We start from the raw sequence: 27,875 nt of genomic DNA on the forward strand, positions 1-27,875 counted from the left end.
GTAATTAACAATAAATCATCTTGCACATTAATATGAAAAAAAGCGTTACTTGATTGATCCGTTTGTATTGATTACTGTAGGATTCTGGTTTTATTATATACCAAGAGATGGCGCTAAACCTTTGTTTATTGTTCATTAACCTCGAAGATAAACGAAACGAATCAAGTATTCTTCCGCCAGCACCAATCGCGTTTACAACACGGAAATAATTACTTGTGTCCGCTTTTACAAATTTTGTAAATTCGTCTCCGAAATGTGTGAAAAAGTTTTACTAAAAAAAACTTATAACAAGTGCGTATTAAACTGGTAATTGTGACATTTCATATTGCCCGCTAAAAGAACGTGAATATTATTTTTTGTGATTAAAATCTTGCAGATTAAGCCGAAATGTTTACAAAACAATAATTTTACAAGGTAAGAATTATTCTATTCTTCGGTTAAATAATAACAATAAGAGTCAATATTCCACGTCTCTATTTTAAAAGGAGACGTTTAAAAACTTATTGCTTGGGATTTTGATTTTAATAAATGGATATTATTCAATGGTTTACGTATTGACTAGGAACATTTGAATAATAAACATATTTTGCTTCGTAAATGAATGGAATGGTTTAATATTAACACAGCCTTTTATGTCTATTCGCGTATAGATTATTCTACAATATACCTAACATGTTAGTTTCATGGGGTTTGGTTGGTCCCCATAAATGGTAACTCTCTGAATTAGAACATAACCTCGGCAGATTGCAAGAATTAGATTATCCGGAAGATAGAAATCCAAACTAGATTTGTTTGTTTAGAGTTAAGATAGTAGAAAGTATAAGTACAATTAAAAGAAAGACAAAGGAAGTATATTGAACTTTGTGATAATAATAGAAAACATTAATGTTTATTTAACACAAATTAATAACATTTCTCGACATTTTGTGGATGTCGACAACGATTTTTATCATGTTTAAAAACTAGTTGTCGAGCACGACTCCGTCCGCGCGGGATTAAAAAGAAACTTAATTAGTAGCCTATGTGTTCTTCCAGACTAAGTTCTACATCCGTGCCAAACAGCGAGATCCGTTCTGGAGATACCTTCTAACAAAAATCCATCTATTCTTGAATGAATTCATTCATTCAAACATTCAAGGACAAAATGACGGACATAGTATACCTATTATAGATTTTTCTCCTAATCCTGATAAGTAATGTACGACCTAATTTTTCGCAGTACGTCACGTAGTACTGCGAAAATTAAGTCGTAGAGTCGTAGGTTCGATTAGTGTCGTAAACCAAGACGCAGACGAAGCAAGAATAGAAGTGAAGTTTTATTTTCACAAGTTATCATGGAAAACTAGTCATCAGCACACGTCTCACCGAGGTTCTCCAATCTTACCAATCCAAACCTTATGTTTTGGGTAACTAGGTTTAAGTAACGCACCCTTAGTAGTAGCGTTAAGGTAGAGCCAGCAACAGCCCAGGGCGCCGGATATAAGGGGTCAGATAAAGAGACGCCTGTGGTGCCCCCTAATATATATCTTTGGAAAAATTCCTTCGACACCAAAAACAGGTAGCCGTGAAAATTTATCCCAGGGCGCTAAATATGATAAAACCTGCCCAAGCTAGTACAGTTTTAGTTGACTATCTATGAATTTCTTTGCTGATTTTTGCAGATCACAAAAGCTTCATAAACTTATAATATACCTACTTTATTTTATATTGATTTCTCGATTACGATTTTATTTCACGTGTTTAGCTTTCTCTGGGAATCTTTATATCCCATTATTCACCGTCGGTTGTTTTACAAACAAACAACAAGGCTCTGTCGACCTTCCTTCAAGGTGATCACCTAAGCGATACACTTTATAACGACTTGAATTTTTGCAATGTTGACTTATATGGGAAGTATTAGTACTAGATAAGGTCTGGATTCAAGTTGTTTAAAACTAATGTACTAGTTCTATCATATTTCCATCTCATTGGTGAACTCAATACCCCTAACCGCCAAACCCTATAATCGATCCTTGAGATCTATTCAAATATTATCTTGATTTGTATGATAAAAAGAATGGATCGTCTTCTAAATGTTAAATCTATTACTATTGGAATGATTAAATCGGAAAAATTTGAAACCAATGGATTAAAAGTGTTTAAATTAAAATACTTTGTGAAGCAAAAATGGTTTGACATTATCATAATTCTTTCGAGTTGTTCTTTTTGTAGGATGTAGGATAAGAAAATTCTTTTTTTTAAATAGGATACTGATAATAACATTCGATTTTATATTACTAAAGCTATTTCAGTAGGAACTCTGATACAATCCCTAGTGTATTGTCCTTATAATTATAAATAATATTGTTACCGTAATATTGTGGAGAAAATGTTTGATTTTATATCTTAAAAAAACTGGAAAACTATTGTATTTTGAGTTTGTGTAGAGTATTTCTACTAGCAAAACTTTTTTACAATAAAATTAATGTCTCTAAAAAAAAACGGAAATGTTTTAGCGATGTATCGCCAGTGAAAATCGAAGATAATTGTTAGAAATAACTTTACGATATTTTTATTTTGTCAAATACCGTTTATTAATTATGTCGGATGAAAATTCCTTGTTTACAAAATGTCGGAAGTAAATCGCAACACACAAATACGTCATATTTACGAGAATTGTTGAGCTATTTTCTATTTTATCTTTATTTATCCTTATGTCTATTCGTATTTCCTTTCCGCATATTTAGAAAATCGACTTATAAATTACTAGCTTATGCCCGCGACTCCGTACGCGCGGAATTAAAATACAAACTTTGTCAGTAATATGTTCTTGCAGACTATGTTCTACATCTGTGCCAAATTTCATCAAGATCTGTAGAGTAGTTCCGCAGATACATTCAAACAAACATCCATCCATCTAAACTATTGCATTTATAATATTAGTGAGATTAGTAAGATATTAAACTACGTCTAGTGGAATATTTCTAGTAATCTATATGTATGAAAGTATTATTATTACCTTTTATGAGAATAGAAACGTAATACTGGTAAAGTCAGCAGCAGCATAAGCTGCCTCTCAGTAATACCACGACCATACAGAAGACAGGCGATAAGGGAAGTTATTCCACGTTTCGTCTGATGAGTCTTATTTCCCTTGTCACCTTTTTCTAATAAACAAATGAGGTTGAATTACGAGAGAGGGAGACTGAATAGGAGAATGAAAATATCCTTTTACAGACATAAGTCAGTTTATTTTGCCTTCTTATCCATGCATGATAACAGATCACAAGTTAGTCTACTAATTCCTATAAAGAATTTTGGTTAGATGAAAAAAAATGCGGATAACTCTAGTACTTGAAAACGTGCGTCTTAAGGGTCAATACATTTTAAGTAAAGGTGAAACGTGTTACGACCTCACATACCGGCCAGTTAACCTTAGCACTCCTTAACGAAGCCACGTTGTATCAATATTCATTCTAGTACGATTACTAATAAGTTTCAATCTAGTATCCGCACGATTAATCATTCGCTCGTAATAATAAATTAAAATACAAATCTCAAAGATAGTAGCATCAGATTTTATTCTATTTTCGGGTTAGTCCTTCTTCTCAATTTTACCAAATAAAAAAACCGAAACACTAAACTACATTTTACATATATTTTTTTATTGAAAACTTATATTTAGTAAACAAATAAGACAGTTAAATACCAGAACATGTTGTACAAACAAACCAGGTACCTATATTAACGAGTAGTCAGTTCTTTCAGAAGGCGTGAGACAATACTAAAGTACTTCATACATCGATGGGTCCTATGTATAATGGCCAAAGTAACTAATTGATGATTTTTACTTTTTTTCTTTGAAAGCTACCACTTAGTTTAGTTAACATGCACTAAACAAAATACACATTTAAAGGTATAAATGTTATTTTTTTGTTGAAGTAAAAGGTCGTATTTTCCTATACGGTTGAAACTTTAAGAGCCTCTCCTGAAATGTTGTCAATTTAGACATTGGCCCTTAGTCGTAGGAGCCATCAATATAAAAAAACGTACAAAGCCACTTCCTATATTTAATAGCATATCAATTAATCAACGTATGTGGTCACAACAACAAATTAAAGTAGAGAATTGACTCCGAATAGCACTTGTACAACTAATCGGTCACGTAGGCACGCGAATCTTTATTGGATATAATTAAAAACCAATCAAGTCGTTACAAATCTTTATATCGACCTGAAGACATTTCAAGTGATCTAAACGTGTTAATTAACCCTTTATTCGTTTTTTACTAACAGTTTTTCCTTCAACTTTGATAAAAAACATTTCCGGATAATTCAAAACAAACAAAAACATTACCGTGTTACCTTAAAAAGTGTTTATTTTTATAACTTTTTAACTAGATGGCGTTACTTTCTTCTAAGTTTAAAGCGACACTACGATTTTAGCGCTCGGTGTGTTACTGTCTTTAAATGTACCGAGTACCGAAGATAATTATCACAGTAAAAACTCTAATAAATTAATGTCATACATTGGTACCGCATTAATAAAGTACAAGGACCTTGACACACTAACCCACTGCACTTCAGTCATGTGAACAATTTACGTATGAAAAGATAAAGCTAACTGGACATATAAAGCGATGGTACTCGTATAATGTAAGGCCATCAAAATAAAATCATGCGACTAAATAACACGAAATCCTTTTGTACTTTTTTTTTTTTTGTCTAGAATATATAGTTCATCTTTTTTACCTAAAGAAGCCTAAAATTGATCGCTTACTCGTCTACATCAAAAAAAAAATATTAGTATTTTTTTTAAATACGAGTTCGTAAGGATCAAATTATACTCTTTATAAGAAACTAAAGAGGAAGACTGCGATTTACGGAAGTCCGCGGTCTCTACCTACCCCTCTGGATTAAGAGTGTGAGTTGTGTTGTTGCAAGAGATATGATAGATCTAATTTAAAATATTTATTACTGGTTAATAAATCAATTTGTTGGGAAAGTCTAATGAACTTGAGATGTCGAATCAAGGTTTGAAGGATGAATTATTGTGTACATTTGACTCTTGTCGCCGCCAGTGATACCGGATAATGATTATATTTTACATACTTTTATATACTTCTATATGAACCTCGTGTTGAGTTTGTTCTTGGTAATAAATAATCAACTAACATACAATAAGTTTAGTATTCGTGTTTCAATGTCTTAGTATTATATCAACCATACTTTTTAACGGCTCGCAATTTTGTACAACATATTTCAAACATCTTAGCAGCTCGGAACATCGTACGAGTCGGTGCGCAGAACACAATTTTATAGGTAGCAGTGCGTACGTAAATGTAGGTGCAGCGCAAAGCTTATGGTAAGGCATCAAAAAATTGAAACGCTTTGTACCAATTATTGCAGCGCCCTCTCAACTAAGTACGAGCAGGGAACAGTCATAATGTTTGGATCTTGTATTAACTAAGACTAGACAGCATCAAATCATCGGGGTTAAGGTCCAAATGGATTTACTTAAGCCTTTACCCTTAGGAAAAGTACAACAATTTCATCAAAATCTATCTAGTGTTTAGAAACGCATAAGGACAGTTATAGATATTTTTTCTTTTATACATTATAATTATTAGCCTATCTATCCAGTTTTCGACCCAATTGCATTGTGAGCACAGCTATCTTTAAATGGATAGGTCATTACTTGTAAAAGACAGTTTTTGCTTCATTTCGTCTTTAACGTACCTGTTAAATACCCTTTGCCCCTTCTCTTATAAAAAAAAAACCTGTTGAATATCTGGACAGTTAATTATATCTCTATTATTAGTACAAATCCACACCACCGCTACCAAACGCAGTCGTCTGCGCGAGGGCGAGAATAAAATAGGCACAATATAACACGGTTAATAGCCTGTGACCACATTTATAGAGGTCAGTGATTGTGAGCCTCAAATGACATCTTACTGATACGAGTATGATAAATGCGAAAGTTTATATGGATGGATGGATGTTTGTTAGAAAGTAACATCAGAACGGCTAAAGGGATCTTGCTCTAATTATGCATAGATGTAGAACCATAATTTGGAAGAACACATAGGCTACTAATTACTTTTTTTTAAATTCCGTAAACGTCCGTGACAGGGATGTATTTACCCTCGATCTCAAATGAACATTGAAGTTTCAGAAAAAAAAAACAGTCTTTCCTAGTTATCAGTGGTGATTGCTGTTCAATGCCGTTTTGTGACGCTTCTATAAATACTGTAGGTACGATAAATTTGAGAATAAAAACAGAAAATATTATTATTATTATAAGAAATACGAGTTCACTGCAGGAATCCCCAATACCATGCACCACATCCAAAATATGAAATAGGTTGTCATGATGGTCTGTGATATCTCTATACATGTTTACTTTAGGTATTCAATTAGAATGGGATATAGATACGAAAGCTGTTATGAAGTGAGAAAGGATTCTAAAATTATGAATTAATAACAATTATTTAATCCACCAAGACAGTAATGTGACATGGTTCATACAACGTTATACAAACTTATTGAACGCTCTGTCCTCTACACAATTATCAATTCCTTCCATTAAGTCGATAATTTCTTCTTCACAAGTCTCAGCAGTGTAGTCCTTACTCTTGACCCTTTTCTCGCACTGCGTGAATACTTCGTACAATCTTTTAACTGCACAGTCATCTGGAATAACATGTATTGTAAGATTCAAACTTTTTGTACGCTCTTGATTAGCTTCAAGCGCAGATTAAACCGCCGCCCTGATACATTGTGTTCTGCGCAGCATCTTGTGTGAAATAGAGAGCTGCCGAAAAGTTTGGATAGCATTATATAGGTTTAATTTTTCTTTGGTCAAAATGTCTTTAGATAAATAATGTTACTTGCTACGATCCTCCCGAAAATTGTGAGGTTTTGGAGTCTTTTCTATTTGAAGCATCATTTCAAACTTTAGTAGTTTATTTTACACAGAGTGAAAACTTAAAGATATATAAGATATTAGTTTAATAAACATACATTGCAAACATATTCCTCGTTCTTTAGTGAGGGGATCGGCAGAGTTCTGCAAAAAAAATCCGTAAAATTCAATACTTTGCTAAAAAATGTTCGTTAATTTGTAAAAAAAAATACTGTATTTTCATACAATTTTTTAAACAATATTAAGTCTATCATCGTTTAAATACTAAATCGAATGCAGGTTTGCCTGGGGAATAACAGAACCTTGTGATATGATCAAAATTCAGACTCACTAAAATTAATTTCATCATCAGCTTAGAACAATTTTTATTTGAGTCATTAATTTTGATGGTTAATTGTAGGACTTAATACAGAGATGCAATACAGTATTTTATTATCTGGTTCGTATGGGCAGGAATCAGTCCGAATCGGTTTCCATTGAGCTCGGCATGGGTCGGGACGAAGACAATGCTCAATTAACTATATTGCGAGCTCTTTGTAGGTTATTCACTGGCCGCATGTGACATCACGTGTAACATCGAATGTTTAAAACAAATTAAATTAAAAGCGTGTTGTTTTTTGGTTATTCCACTTTTAAATTGCATTCGAAATTTAAAAAAATATTGGTTTATTTTTTTTAAAGCCACCAATCCACGTGTTGTAAGTTTATAAGTCCACCAACGCTCCATGTGTAGGTTGAACTAAGAACACATTGGGTTCTTTATGCCATAAAAGTTAATGTCTTAAAAATCAACACACTAAAATTGTTACTACTTAACAAATATTTTTTAACGATTGTTAATTCAATATCAGTAACACAGGATAGACTAGAAGTATAGGTACGATAATAGAAACCTTATTAATTCTGTGTTTATGCAGTAAACCAATTAAACCGTTTATCGCCTTTTTGGGGGGGGGGGAATCTTAAAAAATATGTGAGATTTGACTCACTAAAACCCCCTCGGTGGCCATCCTCAAGTGCAACTGGTAAGAGTCCCGGGATCTCCAGAGGAACGCACCAGGACTACCATTTATCGCCTAGGATCGTATACAGAAAACTCTCAACGTAGGAGATATAATTTAAAACATAAGTTCTCCTATGCAAATTATCGTATATAAACATGAATTTTGAAAGACAAAAATTTAAACATTAAAGTTATTTACTACGTTGCATCTAACATGAACATACGATAGATAATCAAAATCTACAGTTTTTTTTCTAACGTTACTGAGATACGATTATTTACGTACCCATCGATGTTGCTATCAAAGTTTTCCACCTAATTACTTTGTGAGTGTCAAATAACATTATACCGATGGGTAGGAAATAAAAGTCCTCGACTATGCTAAATTCTCTTTGAAGCACCGTATTGTATATTTGCTTAAAGATTTAACATCCAAAACGAACCGCAAGAGACAAAACAAATATCATAAAGTCTGCACAAAAACATCCTTGGATACGCTAAATATTCGGTCAGACTATTTGTTTTGTAATAACGAGTAATGTGAATGGTTTATTTACTTTGATAGACGTGTTGTACATAATTATGTTTATATTACAATTTGTAGAACATAAATGAGATAGACACGTTTGCGGTTAACCGTGGGCTTACATGCCAACCAAAATCGTTGTATAAAAATAAATTATTTTTATAAAGTAATGAGAGGGAGAAATTATTTTGTGAGTTGCAGCAGTGGAAATTTACTGTTAAACACGATAAATAAACTTTAATAACAGGTATTGTGCAAAATAAATAAATAAGAAATATCACTAACTTAGAGGTGTAGACAAGTTTTACGGATTTTCATTTGTTCCGGACTTGATAAAACTTTTTCTTCCACTTGTATATACACAATCAAAAAAAATTGGAGTGTCAAAAAAGCTTATAACGAGAAACGATTTTTTTTCTGTCTGTCTATCCGTATTTTTTCAGGTAATTTCCGAAACGGCTGGACCTATTTTAACGTGACTGTAACAGGAAGAACAGCTGATGTATGAGGAGTAACTTAGACTACTTTCTTTTTAATTCGACCGTTAATATCCCATATGAAGCTAGAAAAATACAAAATGCATCAAGCAAAATGTACTAAGCCTAAAACCAGTGTTGATTTTTTAAAGCTTATTTCTTATCTTACAGATAGTGCATGTCATGAAAGTCAAATATGGCGACCACTGCGATGGTAGTGTCTCCCCTCGCCACGCAGTCCTCCCCCAAAAATAAGAGGAGGCTCTTCGCTGAGGCCAGACAGAATAGTCTACAAAAGTTAAGCGTCATCTTTGACCATGGAAACAAAAACGGTACGTATACCTTAGCCTAGACCCTCTAGGTCTATTAATGTACATTAAGCGTCGGAACTTCATCTATGAGACATCGTGCCATTCGAAATGATACGTGAACTTAGTGATAGAGGAGTATAAATGTGCTCTTCCACTGTCTTAAAAACTTGTTTAAAAAATTGGCTTCCCTATCATTCTCTTTGAGGATATAGAGACGGCAATATGTTTTGAACAACTTTGAGAACATGTGAGCTGTTGTGACAAATTAACCTTATGCGGTACACTTTATCTGTTTGGCAAATTTATTGATGTACAAAACACAGAGGTTTTATATCACGCATGCTGATAACTGTTCAAATAAATTTCAGGGGTAGATAACGTATGAATTTATTATGTTTAGCTTTGGCATGTTGATGAAAACAATGAGAACAAAGAAATAAGATTGCTGCAATTTGATAGACTTAAAAAGACACGGCAATATTGTATGTGAATAAAATTGCTGATACAATAAAGTCAGGCACGAATGTAAAAGAAGCGAAAGTGGGGTGGCAGATAATAAATACATAGAAATTTTTATATCTGACTACACCTCTAGATTAGAGTGAATTCGTAGATGTTCATTATAAAGTTAAAAAGAAAAAAAAATAGACAAGGAAACGTAAAAATTACTAAAGCTTCGACCGTAATTTATTACGGTAGCATTATCTACTTAAATTCCACCATTGTCAAACATGTTACAATAAAAAAGAAAAATTATTTACTATCCCCATTTTTTATTTATTTCATAAAGTCATTGAAAATTAGTCAGTCAAAAATGGCGGCTATAAATGAAATTTATACTTTGTTGCAGCTACGAAAATTACTAATTTTATATACGTACAGGATCGAACATTGGCTTTTCCTCCATTTTTCAAGATAGTCCTCTAAATAATTTCTATTTATAGAACTATTTTTGCAAAGTTCGTTAATTTACGTCGATTTTTGGCTTTCCGTTGAAGTGTCACAAAGTATATCAGATAGCAACACTTTTTATGTCAACAAAAAAGTTTTATTTGAAAAGATAACGGACACTAGTGTCAACGTATGACCTTTGTCTCAACACAATGCTTTTAAATGGTTTGACTAAAAACCGTTTTAAATTATTTAAAACATATTTCAATTTAGTAAAAGTAGCACCAAAATTAAAAACATTGATGTTATTTGCATTCTTTTCCACTCAGAAAGCTGTCAGTGTAAATTTTGAGAATGGAACAATAGATGGCAGCACCGTATGTTAAAAAAAAGCGTGCCTCTTGCGGACTGTTTTACCATCTGCTTTTTGAATATTGTGACAGTTGTGATGAAGGTATTGCTAGCTGTAATGTAAAATTTTCGACTCGGTAGAATTCGTAATTTGCACTCTTGTAAGTGCAAAAATGAGGAATAACGTTATTACGCAAATAAAATACATTTTTTTTCGCTTGGCATATATAATTTGTATTATAAATCAAAATTGTTTTAATATGAAAAATGACATAAAAATAATACATTGACATCTAAGGGGAAATAAGTAACCAGTTAACGCACAGGATAGAGGTCTCTATAAATGTTTCATAATTTTTAAGTTCAAAGATTCGTCGTAATCTTGTAGTTTAATGCGTGGTTTACATTATGCCACAACAGTACGACAGTAGCGATGCCCTGGCATGGACTGTATGGGCTAACTGGCGCCAGTTAAAGTTTGTAATATGCTAGTTGTGTGCTAGCACTAACTTTGGACGCTACTATCCTACTGTACTGGCATAATGTAAACCAGACATAACAGTAGATTTAGTTAGTAGAACAGTGGCAACACTGATCTCTGCAGTAATTATTGTATGTATTTCTGAATTTTCTGAGCGCCATTGCATTTTACCGATGTAATGTTGAAATGATTTTAATCGGTTTTCATCTGCAGTTGTGTGTGATGTTTTAGTAAAATATATAAGTGATTGTGTGCTAAAACTATCAAACTTCTTAAAGTTTTTGTGCTGGGCTTTGTCATGGCCGGTAAGTGGTGACTTTTAGCGCCCGATAGACAAGGGCGAATCGGATTCGGGAATCGGAAATAAGTCGAAGATGTTTTATCGTTCGAACTCCGACGGTAAATGCAATGTTCTTGTCTTTAGTTTGGTTATTAGTTTTTAGTGTATTAACATAATAAATAGCATAGTGGCAGTGTTTGGTTATTGTAATGTTTGAGCCGATAGTTTTAACCTTTTACACTGATTATTTCACTGCTACGCTGCATTCAAATGAAAAAGAAAGTTCTCGCAAAGGTTCTCCGTCTTATATGTGACGAATAAACACATATACTTTTAGTCGTGAGCGCTTATTGTTAATTGTTTGTGTGATCAGATGATCTCGGTTGTTGATTACATCTCGAAGGTCAAATTAATGTGTTTCGCAGATTTTTGCAATTAGAATTCAGTTCGAATCGTTATCAAATGCTAGAACAGACCTACGAGGATAATACTAATGAGATATTTACCAGGTGAGGCAAAAACAATTTTCACATACCCACTTTGCAAATAACGAATCTATTTGAATAATTTACAACGTCATTTATTACGCTCGATCTAAAATTACATAGATAATTGTTTATAGCGTCTGTTATGTCGTTTGAAAAGAGGAACATTAACTTTTGTTATTCAATCAACCAATGCAATCATGATGTTTTTTGACTTCCATATAGGTTTAAAATAAATGAAGTGTCCTAATCAGGGTAGACTGTTATTGGTAATAGAAGTTTCAAAATTAGGTAACTGATTCATATAATGATGTAAGAGAGTAAATTTTTTTCTTTCATAATATCTCTTATCTTGTATCAGAAAGTACATTTACATTGTTTAGAAATCTAAAATCTATGTACATTTTTAGTGTAGACATATTTGAATTATTGATTGTTGTATGTATCCTAAATAAATAATACCTTATAAATATGTTCTTCTATAAAGAAATTTATAATTTTTGATGCCACATAATAGTCTTTGTTTCAAAGATGTTTGATAGTCATACATCTTTAATACAACATTGTCTTTGTAAATGGGTGGCTTGGTGGGTCAGTTAAAGTAAATCAAAAATCTTAATAATTAAAAGTTTTATTCCAAAGCAAAATGTTTGGACATTTTTCCATGTATGTCAATGGGCTTTTTGAATCAGCAGTTGTATTATGATTAGATTGTTTTATTGTCATCCCCATCATTTTCCTTGAAAAATCTGGGAAAAATATTATGTTTCAGTATGATTTTTTTGGCAGTGGAGACTGACAGCTAAAATATTGAGTTAGGACATTTCCCGCTCTTTCCTCTATTGCTCTAAACTCTTTATTTTACTCTAATAATGGCTACCATAGATAATAATCTTTTTTTAAACATATCTGGAATAGTTTTTTTTAACAGCCAGCATAATATAATCTATGCTTGAATATTTTTCAGGGGTTATTATCATATGAATTGCAAGTATGTAAACATGGCTGATTGCATTTGTTGATATGTTTGAATTCTATGTAGTTATAGTTCAAATGAAGGTCACAGTACTAATATTAGTAATTCTCATTGTATTCAATATTGACAGTCAAATAATTTGAGTTTGAAATTGGAAGCTAATAAATTTTATGCCTTGTTTACTTTATACCAGAACACTAAACCAGTAGCACTGTTTTGATTCACTGGTGCCAGTTAGTGTTTTCATTATGTCAATTGTATTCCAGTGCTGATTTCGAGTGCTTGTCGTACTTTACTGGCAAAACCAGGCATTACTTAAAGTTACAATGATATACCTAAAGAATATTAGTTTTTCTATCTTACTGATATTATAAATGCACAACTTTAGATGCAGGGATAGATGGATGGATGTTTGAAGATATAATGGCTCAATGGATCTTGATGAAATTTGCCATAGATGTAGAGAGCATAGTATGGAAGAATGTATAGGCTACTAGTTTTTTTTTAAATCCCCGTGGACAAGTGCGGGCGACAGCTAGTTATGAGATATATTTTATCTTTTTTCATCTTTGTTTTAGAAACTAAACATAGTCAGATAAGGTATCATATGTTGTCATCTCTATATTTGTATTGTTTTTACTCATCATGGCCTTGTTTAACTATAAAAAAATTAATTTATGTATATTTTTTGGCACTTCAATAAACCGTACAACTAAGATTGTAAGTTTGAAAGATGAAAAAGTAGATGTAATGAATGACACTGGAAATTAGTTCCAATTGAGTCTGGGTACTTAGGTATATTTCTGATTACCAATGGTCGCTTATTGGTTTAAATTCAACCATAATTCATCATGAAGTATTTTTTTTCTGATTAAAAAAAGTGTTGTGTTGTTCTCTTAACATTGATCTGTTAATATGTCGGAGCTACTGAGCGTTCGTGGCTCAGGGGTTAAGCACTCTACTGATTACCTCGTTCAGGTCCTGGGTTCAAATCTCATTTTTCAAAGCACAAGTACATATGTACATTCATCAAATGTTCTTACAGTGAAAGCAAACCTGCACATATTTGCAAAAAATTCGAAGATATGTGTGAAGTTGACCGCCATTGAATCCGCAATGGGCCAGTGTGGTTGACTACGGTCTAGACACCCCTAACTTAGGGTAGGCTCCAAGCCCTTCAGTGGGGACATATAGTGAGCTGATGATGATGATCCATTAATATTATTTTCTTTAAAAGAGGTACAAAGTTTTTATAACACATACAATGAGATTTTGGAATGATTGTATAAGTGATCAATTTGTAAGAGAATAAAGTCTATTCCTTTGATATTGAGAGCTATAAGATATAAATAATCTTTCTAAATTAATTAGAGTGTCAGCATTCGCCATTGGTAGTTTGCGGCGTAACGAGCCGATTCATCCTTGCTCGCCCATTGTTTTTATTTCACCGACCACATAAAAGGCGGGTGTTCTGTTACCCAACAGGTTTTCCATACAAGAGCGTAAGATTACTGCTTGATAGCTCCAAAACTGGTTTGCGAGTTTACTTTTGTTTTGCATTCCGATGTTACGATGCTTGTGGAGCGTCGTTTGTGCGAGCATTTCGTGATTTTTGTGTTATCTATGGTAGAATTTGTGTGACTTGTCTATGGTCTGTGTGTAGGCTTGTGTTCTCTATGGTTGCTAATGTGCTGTGTGTGATATGTTAAAACGCAAGGACTCGTGGTATTTGAGCCATCGCATTAGAGGTCAGAATGCTACGGATTGGAGGTCAAACAACTGCAAACAGCATTGGAATATGGCATGTGATTGTATGTCCCCTAATTATTTAGATAAGTTTGTATAGTGTTAGAGAATTTTGGAACATGTTTGGAAATTGAAGTACATTTATGGACTTATCAGTTTTTTATGTAAAATTATATTTTTAGACAAAATCTTAGTTATTTAAATTATTACTAGAATAGGATTAAAAGACTAACATTATGTCCATCTCCACTTGTTGTATTAAGATATTTTTTTATAATGCGGAGAACTTTTGTGTTTGCCTTCCCTGTTTACAGCCTTCCTTCTAGCCTTTTACATTGCATTTACTCTATCTTTTTTACTTCTACTAACAGCCGAAGTTTTAACTAATATTTAAAATTATGAATGTGCTTGCGATTACAAGAAAATATAGAGAAATTGTTAAATTGAAGCTAGAAGTTCTCAATATTTTCTTCTTTTTTACCTTAAAATATATCTTTTTGATTTTTGTTTTTTTTTGTACGAAATTTAAAAAATTCAGTAATATATAATTTACGTCTGGTTTAATTATTGGCACTTAAATGTACCAAAAGTTATTTTCTCTCATATAATATTTTTATTAAATCAAGGACTTTAATATTTCCATAACTAATAGGTTACAAAATAATAAAAAAAAAATTGAGTAATTAACATTAAAAAGTTCATATTTAAGTTTTTTAATCAAGCAAGAAAAGATATTTATAAATGAAACTGATCAGTGTAAGGGAATATTGTAGACTAAACATTTTTAGATATGAATTTATTTTTTATTTAAATAAAAGTTAATTTACTATTGAAAATGCACATTTTTAGATCAATTAATATATTTATTAGTTACTCTAGTATTTTCTACTTATTTTAATGGTACGTTTTGTTGAATTAATATGTACGATAATTGTTATATGTATAATTATTCTACGTTTTTTTGTAATATTTGAAGTTGCATTTAACATATAATTCAGGTTACATAAGCTGTTATTTACACATTTGAACCAAAATATCTGAACAACACATATTGTCATCCCTCTCATTATGTATGTCAAAACCGAGATAACAATATGTTTTTAAGGGGGATTTTGGTTTCGGAAATCCATATTAAATAATTTATATTAAAAAAAAGACTGTAATAAATGTGTTTTTCAAGACTATATTCTATATAAATGCAAAGTTCAGTTAGATCCGTTGAGCCGTTCAGGATATACCTTCTAAACCAAACATCCATGTAAACATCTAAACTTTTGCCGTTATAATATTAGTAAGATAAGTAAATTATAATTCATAATAATATCAATTTAGCAACCTTTAATTTCTTGTTGTGTTTAGTAAAAACAAATAATATCTCTTTTTTTTTGAAGAATGAGAAAGATGACAATTGTTTTGACAGTGGAAACTATATGTCTGACGTAGACATGGCCGATGACTTACTCAGGTCACGAGTTTAAATACGCGTGAGATTTATACGACAGAATATTATCAAGAATGTCCTCGTAATAATGACCGATAAAACTAGGCATGTGCCTTCATATTAGAAACACTGATGAATAGGTCCAGCTACAGTTGTTATACTGACGTCACTTATTACGTCATAAGATGTACGGAAATGCAGTAATTGTTAGATTTATTTTCATTGTCATGGATATAAATTATAGTAAGTACAGTTTTGTAGGCCAAAAAAAAATTGTGACATTAAAATAATTAAAAGACTCGCCTACCGCTTACGCGGGCGCTCTATTGCAAGCCACTTAGTGTCTTCAGCCTGGATGTTTGTGTACCTCAGGGAGCGAGCGCTGGTTGTTATGCGCAGCACTCGGCCTGGGTAGCACCTTGATGTACGTGTATCGCCGTAGACACACTATCAGAGCGCTGTTTGTGGACAGTATAATTTCTTCTTAATGCCCGGAAACTGGAGATGCAGGTTTCACAATAATAAGACCTTTTATCTTACTTGGATGACGCTTGTAGGGTGACGAAAGAGCACTTTACTAAACAATCACTTTCCCTAATGTGGAGTCGACTGTGGGACCTTATGTCCGCACAGGTACGAGTCCCCAAGGCTACCTTTAGGGCTACAGAGTAACGGCCCTTTTTTTCATTTAAATTGTTTTCTAAATCTTTGCCAAATACATTTCAATGTCCTTGTGGGAAATAAATAATATCTTATAGTCGCTTGTAAATTCGTTTTTATAAAACATTGCTATTCTGAAAACTGGTGCCAAAATACTATTTGTGAATGATTCTAAATATCCTAAACTAGCTTTTACCCGCGACTCCTTCCGCGTGGAATAAAAAAAAAATGCACACAAGATAAAAAAAAGTTCTTATGTCCGTCTCCTAGTTCTAAGCTACCTCCCCGTCAATTTTCAGCTAAATCAGTTCGACCGATCTTGAGTTATAAATAGTGTAACTAACACCACTTTCTTATATATATATAGAAGATTAACGCTGCTGCTATATACAAAGTACATTATAAACAAACTATAGACAAACATTAACTATATTTATATTTCTCTATAATAGATATTTTTTGCTACATTACATGTCTGGCACTCTTTTAGCTAATTTTAAATTGGGAACATGTTAATAAATGTGTTTATTAAAGTAGTGCATTTTTTACGGAATTTGTCGTAACTTTGGATACTTTTTACATAGTTCATACTTTTTTTATAGTTGAATGAAATTGAATCCATTGTTATCTCTAAAAATTAAATAAATTACTAGATAGATAGATTAGATAATAATTATTATTACATAGTTAAGTACAATATTTTAACGTAACATGTAGTTATTACTATTCTATACAACTTAAATTTATTTGCGTAATCTTAGAAATACTTAGCTCGAATCCGATATTTGTCTTTCTCTATCTAGCAAAATCTTTGAATATTACAATCTCTGACAACCTTTATACTGTATTAAATTTAACTATATAATAAGTTAAACTATGAATACAGTTAAATCTGTGTTTTTATCGCATACATTATGTGCAGGTTTTATCTCGATTTTTTTTCATCACTATAAATGAAAAATGCATTGGTATATAATGGGAATTAAACCCGGGCCTGTTTACAACAAGGCCTGTGCTAAGCCACTTCCGTAGCGACGCTCCATATATCTATATTTGGAGTATTAGAATATTGTATACGTTTTCAGGCAATGGTGGGGAGACGACGTGGTGTTTTAGTCAGGTGAAGGGCACGTTGGAGGATGACGTGACCGAGGCCGACCTTATCTCCTGTGTCGAGTTCAACCACGACGGCGAGCTGCTTGCCACCGGCGACAAGGGTGGCAGAGTTGTTATATTTCAGGTAGATGTCATGTAACATGCCACTAGCAACTTGAATACTAAAAAAGAGTACTACTTTCTTAAAGAAATCCTTAAAAGCAGGCAAGGTCCAGGTTTCTATTTAGTGTTGTTAAAAGTTGTTATATTTGTTAGTGAATTTTTACCAAATATACTTATTTTCACAATCAGAATTACTAAATAGCCACTAGCTACTACAGTTTGATTGTTAAGTTATCACATAGGATTCTTAAGTGTAGATTTAAGTGACTTTAAAGTAAGTATTAAATTATTTTGTGTATGTCTGAGATGATTTGTTAAATTATTTGTCACTCAGTAACCAGTTAACGGATGAGTGCGGCCTTTAGTAAGTTTGAAACATATGATTCCAGAGAGACCCAGCATCTAAGCAATGTGTACCGAAGAAAGGGGAATACAATGTATACTCTACGTTCCAATCACACGAGCCGGAGTTCGACTACCTCAAGTCATTGGAGATAGAGGAGAAGATCAACAAGATACGGTGGCTCAAGCGGAAGAATCAGGCACACTTCCTGCTGTCCACCAATGACAAGACGATCAAGCTATGGAAGGTATACACTGATATAAGTAGATTAAGTCTAGACTTTGTTTTAGTTAATGTGATTACTGAGATGTTATAATGTCGTCTACATTATGACTTTTACTAAAAGAAAAGTGCTTTGTTCCAAAAAGTGGTTTTATAACAAATAATTTTGATTCGAGGCAATCCTAGTCCTATTTATGAGCCAGTTTCAAAAGCATCTAAAACTGAGGTTAGAAAAGTACTAGGAACATAAGTATACTTGTAAAAGACTTGACCAGATTATCAATGTATAGGCAAATTTAAATTAAATCTGTCTTAAATATAAATGTATATGTAATTGACATGTTGCAGGTGTCGGAGCGTGATAAGCGCGTGACGGGATACAACACGCGTGAGGAGGGCGGCCGACTGCGGCATCCCTCGCGGGTCACACAGCTCAGGGTGCCAACAGTGCGACCTGCGGAACTCATGGTCGAAGCATCGCCCAGGTAAATAAACCCACTGGATTATCAAATACTAGCTTTTACCCGCGACTCCGTCCGCGCGGAATAAAAAAAATGCACACTAGATAAAAAAAGTTCCTATGTCCGTCTCCTAGTTCTAAGCTACCTCCCCATCAATTTTCAGCTAAATCAGTTCGGCCGATCTTGAGTTATAAATAGTGTAATTAACACGACTTTCTTTTATATATATAGACTAGCTGTCGCCCGCGACTCCGTCCGCGCGGAATAAAAAATAGAAAACTGGGTAAAATTTCGTCCTATGTCCGTTTCCTGGCTCTAAGCTACCTGCCCACCAATTTTCAGTCAAATCGATTCAGCCGTTCTTAAGTTATAAATAGTGTAACTAACACCACTTTCTTTTATATATATAGATAAACAACCTTTATCAAAAGATATAACTCTCGACAAAATTGCTTTAGTTTTTACGGCAACAGACAACATACATAGATAGAAACATAGATATGGCGCGATAGTTGACTTCTATGGGTAGTAAATATTTTTGTAATTTTTTTTTAGGAAACACATTATTTTGTGACACATGTATGTACAGTCATGGACTTTATTTAATGCTCACAGTGTATTTATAAGTACTAATTTATAAATCCTATAGTTTTTTCAATGTTTGATCCGAAGTGGGAAGCGAATTTATTTCCTTTACTGTATTATGAAGTCTCGTGTATATTTTCAGACGTATCTTCGCGAATGCACACACGTACCACATCAACTCGATCTCGCTGAACTCTGATCAGGAGACGTACCTGTCGGCTGATGATCTTCGCATCAACTTGTGGCACCTCGAGATCACCGACCAGAGCTTCAATATCGTCGACATCAAGCCCGCCAACATGGAGGAACTCACCGAGGTATAAAAATATTCAAACTTTATAGCGGCTCGTGGTTACCTCCGAGCATGTCTGCGAACTTCAACTACGTATGTTGACACAACCAGTTAGACAAAATTCATCACATTTGTTACAATAGCAAATCTTTATGACACGAATTTCCAATTTATTAAGTCTTTATGAATTCCTGTTAAATAATTTTAGACATTATTATTAATGTAAATAAGATTTTTAAATGTTTAAAATTTTTTTTCAGGTTATAACCGCGGCGGAGTTCCACCCGACTGAATGCAATCTCTTTGTATATTCTAGTAGTAAGGGTGAGTTACTTCAATATTTAGATATAGAACTAGGGGATGATATTTAGTAGCTATTGTGCAAGTGATATTGAGCCTTATGTTGTATGTGTTAAGGTACAATAAGGTTATGCGACATGCGAGCGGCGGCGCTATGCGACAGGCACGCGAAGCTGTTTGAGGAGCCGGAGGACCCGCATGCGCGCTCCTTCTTCTCAGAGATCATCTCCTCCATTAGTGACGTCAAGCTCAGCAACTCGGGCAGGTCAGTGAAACACTTAGGTAACCACTTAGGGGCATCTTTAGTGTGGATTTTGTAAGAAGGGACTTGTTGAGTATTATAAAAAATTAACATAATAAATCTAATCGAGAAGATTATGATCTCTGTTTATATAACTAGCTGTCGACCGCGACTTCGTACGATTGGAATTAAAAAAAATATTAATAATTAGCCTATGTGTTCTTCCAGACTATGTTCTACATTTGTGCCAAATTACATCAAGATCCGTTGAGCTGTTCCGGAGATACCTTCAAACAAACATCCATCTAAACATTCTCATCTATATATATATAAAAGAAAGTCGTTTTAGTTACAATATTTATAACTCAAGATAGGTCAAACTGATTTAGCTGAAAATTGATGGGGAGGTAGCATAGAACTAGGAGACGGACATAGGAACTTTTTTATCTTGTGTGCATATTTTTTATTCCGCGCGGACGGAGTCGCGGGTAAAAGCTAGTTTATAACATTAGTATGATTGTTTATACTATTTTTCTGTTCCAGATACATGATGTCTAGGGATTATTTAGGTTTAAAAGTATGGGATCTTAGAATGGAAACAAAACCTGTAGAAACATATCCAGTGAGTATATTTCATAAAGTTTTACCTCGTGTATTATTTTATAAAAATTTTATTTTATTAAAATTATGTATAATTTTACAAAACTTATTGTATTTTTAACACTTAAATATGTAAACCGTAGATTTTACTCTTTAGAGTTAGATAATATCTCGTATAGAAGCTACTCACGACCCACAATTAGGGTCTATTCATACAGACCAGGGCGGAGAGCAGAGTAGATACTTATCGTAAATCAAATTGAGATTTATACCATTGTAATAAGGTTTAATTTTACTTATCATGTCTTTTTTATCCTTACCTCTTGTTAAGGAAATATGTGCAAAGTAAAATTATAGCATAAAACTCAATTTTATTTGTGATTAAAAATCTGCTCCGTTCACCGTCCCGGTCTTTGTGAAATGGATTTATAAAATCCTTATTCCACTATACTATTGTGGATCATAGCTTAGTGGAAAATAGATGTAAAATAGGTGTAATATTTGTATTGTTTGTGTAAAGGTGCACGAATATCTTCGGTCGAAGCTGTGCTCGCTGTATGAGAATGACTGCATATTTGACAAGTTTGAATGCTGCTGGAGCGGTGATGACCAGAGGCTCATGACGGGATCCTACAATGGCTTCTTTAGGTAAGTCCCTATATTAAAGCTTACTTCTTTTTTATATCATATAGTGGCAAATGAGCGAACGGTCAACCGAATTCGCTGAAATAGCGAAGCGACCGCTGCCTATAGATAACTGCAATTTCAGATTCGTGCGAACCAATTTAGTGTCATGAAATGTTTTAATTTCCATGTATTAAAAATAAGTTAAAGGTGCATATAGACTATTTGAGTGGTTTTTCATCAAATTCATGTATAATCTATGTAATCTTATTGTTTTATTTAAAATTTTTGCAGTAAATCAGGAGGACTATTAAAAATATAAAAAACGACTGTAAAATCAAATTCAATGAAAAAGAAATATTAGAAAGATTTACACAATTTATTGACTGATAATATTAGTTATTGTTTATGGATTTATTTTGGAAAGATTTATTTTTTAAATGATGAATGATACAAGCTTGTTATAACTTTTAAAAATTGTATAATTTGTCATGTTAATTTGACTTATATATAATATGTAATTGAGTGTCGGTGGCTCAGGGGTCGCACTTGTAATCTGCAGGTTCTGGGTTCGAATCCCGCCATGTACCAATGTGTTTTTTCGATTTTGGATTTATATATATACATTTATCCGACGTTCTTACGGTGAATGAAAACATTATGATGCTGCACATATCTGAGAAGAAATTCAAAGATATGTGTGAAGTCAACTCGCACTGGGTCAGCGTGGTTGATTCTGGCATAGTCACCACTTAGGGTAGGCTCCGAGCCCCTCAGTGGGGACATATAGTGAGCTGATGATGATGAAATGTAATTGTGTTGTTTGTCAGGATATTCGAGCGCGGTGGTGCGGGTGGTGCTGGTGTGGCGGGTGCGGGCGGCGCGGGCGCAGCCACACGACGCGGCGAGCTAACATTGGAGGCGTCACGTGACGCAGCCGCACGACCCCGGCAGCCGCTGCGTGCGCGTCGCGTCGCAGCCACCGCCAAGAGGAAGAAGGTTATAACTAGATTATTTTTTTAACATGTGTGGGTCTGGAATCTGGTGTGCGGTTGAATCTTTACTAGCTTTTGTGGTCTGCGCAAAAGGTGAAAGGTATCTTATGTGTTACTCAAGTCTATGTTCTATATCTAATTCAAATGAGATGTGTTGAACTGTTGCAGTATTAGAGTAATTATATATATTAATGTTTACCGTGAACCATGACTGTTTCCGGGATCAAAGGTAGCCTGTATTACATAGCCTAGACTACATTTATGCTAAATATCATCGACATCTGTCCGTCCATTCACCTAAACAATCCGATGGGTAGTTGGAATAATGTCGCAATGGATATTGCGACAGTCTTCGGGTTAAGTCAGATTCGGTATCTACGGACCTAACTACACCTTATATATTTTTTTTACTTAATTCTGATGAAAAATGACAAAAATAGAAAAATCACTTTGTACATTAATTGTTTGTTCCTGGTAAACGTTTAGAAAAATATTACTGGAACAATACGGTTATGTTGAAAGTGAAATTTTTGTTTCAATTTTAGACCAGCAATTGTAATTACGGCTTTCTTCCAGGGAATAAAACATGTAAACATTAAACGCACTATACATTACTGTACCTACTTTGATGTTAACAGATTCGCACTAAACATTGCTGTACCTACTAAACTATCGTTGAGTCGTTACTCAATGGCAGCAAATATTAAATCACGCACAAGACTACCAAACTATAGTTATTTTATTTGTATTACTGAAGATAATAATCTACAATAATTATTTTACAATTTTATAGTCATCTGTTCATGATTCGAATTAATGTACCTGTGTCAAAATTTTTGTTTTCTGATATTTTACAAATGACATGTACTTAAATCATCATCATCATCAACCTGCCCTTATCCCTATGGAGGGTCGGCACAGTATGTACTACTCCTCCATACATCTCTATCAGCCGTCATATCTGAATTTACCCCCTTCTTACGCATATCCTCTTTCACACAATCCATCCATACTTTCTTTGGTCTTCCTCTACCTTTATAGCCATCCACATTCAATCTCATTACTTTTTTATTTATATGATTATCATCCCTCCGCATAACATGTCCAAACCACGCTAACCTTCTGCTCCTCAATTTCTCGATAACTGGCGCTACTTTCAAACTTCCTCTGATATGCACATTCTTAACTTTATCTTTTCTTGTCACACCATACATCCATCTTAGCATACGCATCTCAGCTACATGCAATCTTCTTTCATCCGAAACCTTGGTGGCCCAACATTCAGATCCGTACAATAAGACAGGTCTTACGATTGACTTGTAGATCTGTCCCTTAAGCTTGGGTGGCATTCTTGGATCACAAGTCACACCGGTGACCTGTCGCCATTTCATCCAACCTGCATTTATTCGGCTTTTCACATCCCGGTCAACACCACCATCGTATTGGACGAGTGAACCGAGGTACTTAAAATCGGAGCAGGTTGGTAGGTCAACACCATTTAAAGCGATTGGAGAAAAGCTGGTCGGACCACCAAAATCGCAGAACAAATGTTCAGTTTTGGTTCTGCTGATTTTAAGACCAGCTCTCTCCAATTTATCTCGCCATTTTTCCAACCTGCTCTGCACCTCGCATTCATCCTCCCCGACAAGCACGATGTCATCAGCATAAAGCATACACCAGGGTGCTTCCTCCTGTATGTCTGATGTTAGCGCATCCATTACCAGGAGGAAGAGATACGGACTTAAAGCCGAACCCTGGTGTAGGCCTACCGAGACACCAAACCTGTCACTATCGCCAACAGCGGACTGGATGTGTGTATTGGCTCGACAATACATAGCACGAATAAGCTGCAGCTCCTTTCACTTTCAAAGCCCACCACAAAACCTTCCTCGGAACCCTATCGTATGCTTTTTCGAGGTCTACAAACACCATGTGCAGGTTTTTATGCACACGCCTATATTTCTCGCAAAGTTGGCGAATAGCAAAAATGGCATCCGTAGTCCCCCGTCCTGGTGTAAACCCAAATTGGTTCCGAGTTACCTCATTCTCCTCTCTTATTCTTCCGTCCACCACTCTCTCCCAAGCTTTCATACTGTTTGACATGAGCTTTATTCCTCTATAGTTGTTACAGATTTGTACATCACCCTTGTTTTTAAAAATTGGCACCAGCGAACTCCTACACCACTCAACGCTGTTTAATATCATTATCATCCGCCAATACATTTCCTTCATCGTCTTTAATACACTTGATGTGGTTTACATCTCTTGCATTCCTTTCTCTCTCTCTTGCTATACGGAACAGGCGTTTTTGTCCCGGCGGGCTGTTCAGGGATTCATATAATTTATCTTGTGCCTGTGCCTTAGCAGTTGCGATGGCTTTCTTAGTAAATGACATGTATTTAAATGTCGCAGATAATATATATTTATTAACACCGAAATACGAGTAAAACATAATGGTGACATTTTAGAGAAATTTACACGTTTAGACGTTGTTTCTACGTATTCTACAGCTGAATCTGCAACTCTTCCTGAATTACAAGGAGCTTACAACGAACCGGTTCCTGTGTCGAAAGCTCTGTACTCTGATCTACTGAGTCTTTGTAACAGTCATGATATTCCACAATATTATCACGATTTCTATAAATCTTTGGCATGTGGAACCCACGAAGCTGCTGAGGTACAGGATCCGCTACAGGAGTCAAGTCTTTAGACGTGATTTTGCTTTAAATATTTTGGTACCCAATTTTTTTATTATGTTAAGATAATACGAATGTTGGTTTAGATGAGTTTATTTCCTACAGTTCCTAATAAACTAGTCTTAGTTTATTATAATTAGAGTAGGTACATTTTATAAAATAATTTAATTTAAATAGCACAAGTTTTAAAGTTAAGCATAAGTACCTTTTTTATTAGGAATTCTTAATTTTCATGGATAATATAAGTAAAAAAGTCTTATAAAGTCACGAATTTGTCATTTTAATTATGCTACTTTGATTCAATAAAAGATTGTTTAATAATAACATAATGCTCTTTTTTCTACCACTTTAAATGATCCATTCTTATATTTCTAGTAAAAAAATAATAATAATAAAAGCACTGTCAATCAAAATAAGATATTCACGCAAAAATAAAAGATTTAAAAAAAAACATACAACGATGAATATACAGTAAAATATGAATACCGTCCACAAAACGCTCATCAAGTTCAAGGAATAAGAACACAAACTATGGTTACTGTATCCATCGTGTATCCTATAATACACTGAAAAAAGCTGTAACATATTATTACTGTATCAACATTCATTTTTTTTTTCGTGGAACAAAGCTGTAAGTGGCTATTATGGGAACAACCTTTCGACATAAATAGTAGCAATATGATCTTTACCGATTTTTTCCTATTTGGATAAAATATACAATCTTGTAACTGCAACAGTACTTTAGGCAAAAAATAACAAACAAGGTGACATATAATTTATTTTAAGATATTCAGTGGTTTTATAGTTATTCCATAATTTCATTAAATATTTTTTCCTGAACATTTTCATTTTTACGATTGCGGCTTTATTCCCGGTACCCATCGAATCGCATCTATAATATTAAGATTTCTAGAAATCTATAACTAGTTACAAATTCATTTTATAATATATTGATGGTCACTCTTCCTTAGTGTAGAAATAATATAAGAAATCAATAAGGAATTCACTAAGGGAATGCAAGAGTTACCATTAAATGATTGTGAGTGTGGCGGCAGATGTTGCAAACATATATATGTCAAATTCTATACACGGCCATTACAATACATAATATTTTATATTTTCATCTTGTTTGCTGTAAGTTTTGTAGAAATAAAAGGAAACTAATTACAATTTTTTTTTTCCTAAATTTTAACTAAGAAATATTATATAATTTTTATTTTACAGGATGAGATAAGCGTTGATTGTCTAGACTTCAACAAGAAGATTCTGCACACGGCGTGGCATCCGCACGAGAGTGTCATCGCCGTCGCTGCCACCAACAACCTCTTTATATTCCAGGACAAGTTCTAGCGGCCCGCCAACCACACATATAGGTAACCAAACACTCATCGCTAATGACACACATCACACAATGACACCTTAACATACGATGACACAATGACACAAAGAACGCATTAACAAGCGATTCTTTGTTGGCTTCACCACAAATGATGCATTTACATGAAATTAAAACGCGACATATAGAATTTTTTAATATCTTGGTGGTTAATAAAATGTTTGAAAAATTACTAGACTTATTACTAGATGTCGCTCGCGAGTAATTAAAAAAAAAACTACTCAGTTAGTTCTTCAAGATAGCGTTCGACATTTATACTAAATTTCATCCAGATCCATGTACTAAGATATAAACATCCATCCAGATATTCATCCATCCATCCAAATATTAATCCATCCATCCAAACTTTCGTATTTATATACGAAAGTCCGTGCCCATCTTATGTATATAAAAGAAAGTCGTGTTAGTTACACTATTTATAACTCAAGATCGGTCGAACTGATTTAGCTGAAAATTGATGGGGAGGTAGCTTAGAACTAGGAGACGGACATAGGAACTTTTTTATCTTGTGTGCATTTTTTATTCCGCGCAGACGGAGTCGCGGGTAAAAGCTAGTTTAAAATAAACTTAATAAGTAGCCTAAGTGTTCTTCCTGAATATGTTCCACATCTATGATAAATTTAATCGAGATTAGTTGAGCCGTTCAGATTACTTCTGCGAACATCCATCCATCCATCCAATACATCCAAATATCCAAACATTCGCATTTATAATATTAATGAGATTAATTAATTTTTTCCAGATAACATTAGTGAAGATCATCGTCATACATACATATGGATGTGTGAAGCGACTCCAGGTTGTATACGTAAGGGAGGGGGGAGGCGGGGAGGGGGGGGGGTCCGTGCCTTACAATGTATGTAGTGTTTTTGTTGTACCACTATTTATTATGTCTACCTTTTGAATGCCTCGCGAACCTTTTTGTGGTTCGCGAGGTTTTTTTTTTATATGTCTCTTGTTTGTTTAAGTTGACGTCTTGCTCGATGTGTTCAGTGGTTTTTAAATTTAGCTGGTTTTTTTTAATTGAGATTTACACTTTGTTTTTTTTTTTAAATTTCTGGTGTTTTTTTTTTTTTTTTTGAGTTGTTCATATTATATGTATGGATGTAATTGTGAACGTAACATATCGTACGCACAAATGTAAAATCAGTTTTTGATGTGTTATATATTTTTTGTTAAACACACCTGCATATAAAAATATAGTAAATATAAAAATATTAGTAAATATGTATCTAAAAAGAGTTTAAATAAATCCGTATTTTGTCTAGGTCTAGACAAAATATAATCCGCGAATGATTTTAACTTTATCAATAGGTCTAATAAAAAAGTGAGAAATTATTCCTATCAATATGGACAAAAGTTATTAAAA

At 33.8% G+C, this 27,875-nt stretch overlaps 2 protein-coding genes across 5 annotated transcripts; one reads left to right on the forward strand and one right to left on the reverse strand.

The window, feature by feature from the left end:
- The first annotated feature begins 272 nt into the window (after positions 1-272).
- On the forward strand, positions 273-27,420 carry LOC106715720 (serine/threonine-protein phosphatase 2A 55 kDa regulatory subunit B alpha isoform). 4 transcript variants are annotated; one of them, XM_045683951.1, is made up of 13 exons: positions 273-414; positions 9,083-9,243; positions 17,619-17,773; positions 18,141-18,341; positions 18,665-18,801; positions 19,505-19,679; positions 19,915-19,978; positions 20,072-20,219; positions 20,739-20,817; positions 21,316-21,443; positions 22,250-22,418; positions 26,335-26,483; positions 27,249-27,420. In XM_045683951.1, exons 2-12 carry the CDS (start codon positions 9,108-9,110, stop codon positions 26,458-26,460), a joined length of 1,518 nt encoding a protein of 505 aa, XP_045539907.1. In that variant the 5' UTR covers positions 273-414; positions 9,083-9,107; the 3' UTR covers positions 26,461-26,483; positions 27,249-27,420. The 4 variants fall into 4 exon arrangements, with proteins under 4 accessions (XP_045539907.1, XP_045539908.1, XP_045539910.1 ...); XM_045683952.1 differs by lacking the exons at positions 273-414; positions 9,083-9,243 and adding an exon at positions 11,053-11,344 and having other exon boundaries at positions 27,249-27,418; XM_045683954.1 differs by lacking the exons at positions 273-414; positions 9,083-9,243 and adding an exon at positions 11,053-11,250 and having other exon boundaries at positions 27,249-27,416.
- Positions 6,506-10,199, reverse strand: LOC106715757. Its single transcript, XM_014509110.2, has 3 exons — positions 10,103-10,199; positions 7,005-7,050; positions 6,506-6,674 (listed from the first exon to the last, which is right to left on the reverse strand). Exons 1-3 carry the CDS (start codon positions 10,127-10,129, stop codon positions 6,514-6,516), a joined length of 234 nt encoding a protein of 77 aa, XP_014364596.2. The 5' UTR covers positions 10,130-10,199; the 3' UTR covers positions 6,506-6,513.
- Positions 27,421-27,875: the final 455 nt, after the last annotated feature.

Source organism: Papilio machaon, chromosome 24 (genome assembly GCF_912999745.1).
Source record: "Papilio machaon chromosome 24, ilPapMach1.1, whole genome shotgun sequence".
Lineage (NCBI taxonomy): Eukaryota > Metazoa > Arthropoda > Insecta > Lepidoptera > Papilionidae > Papilio > Papilio machaon.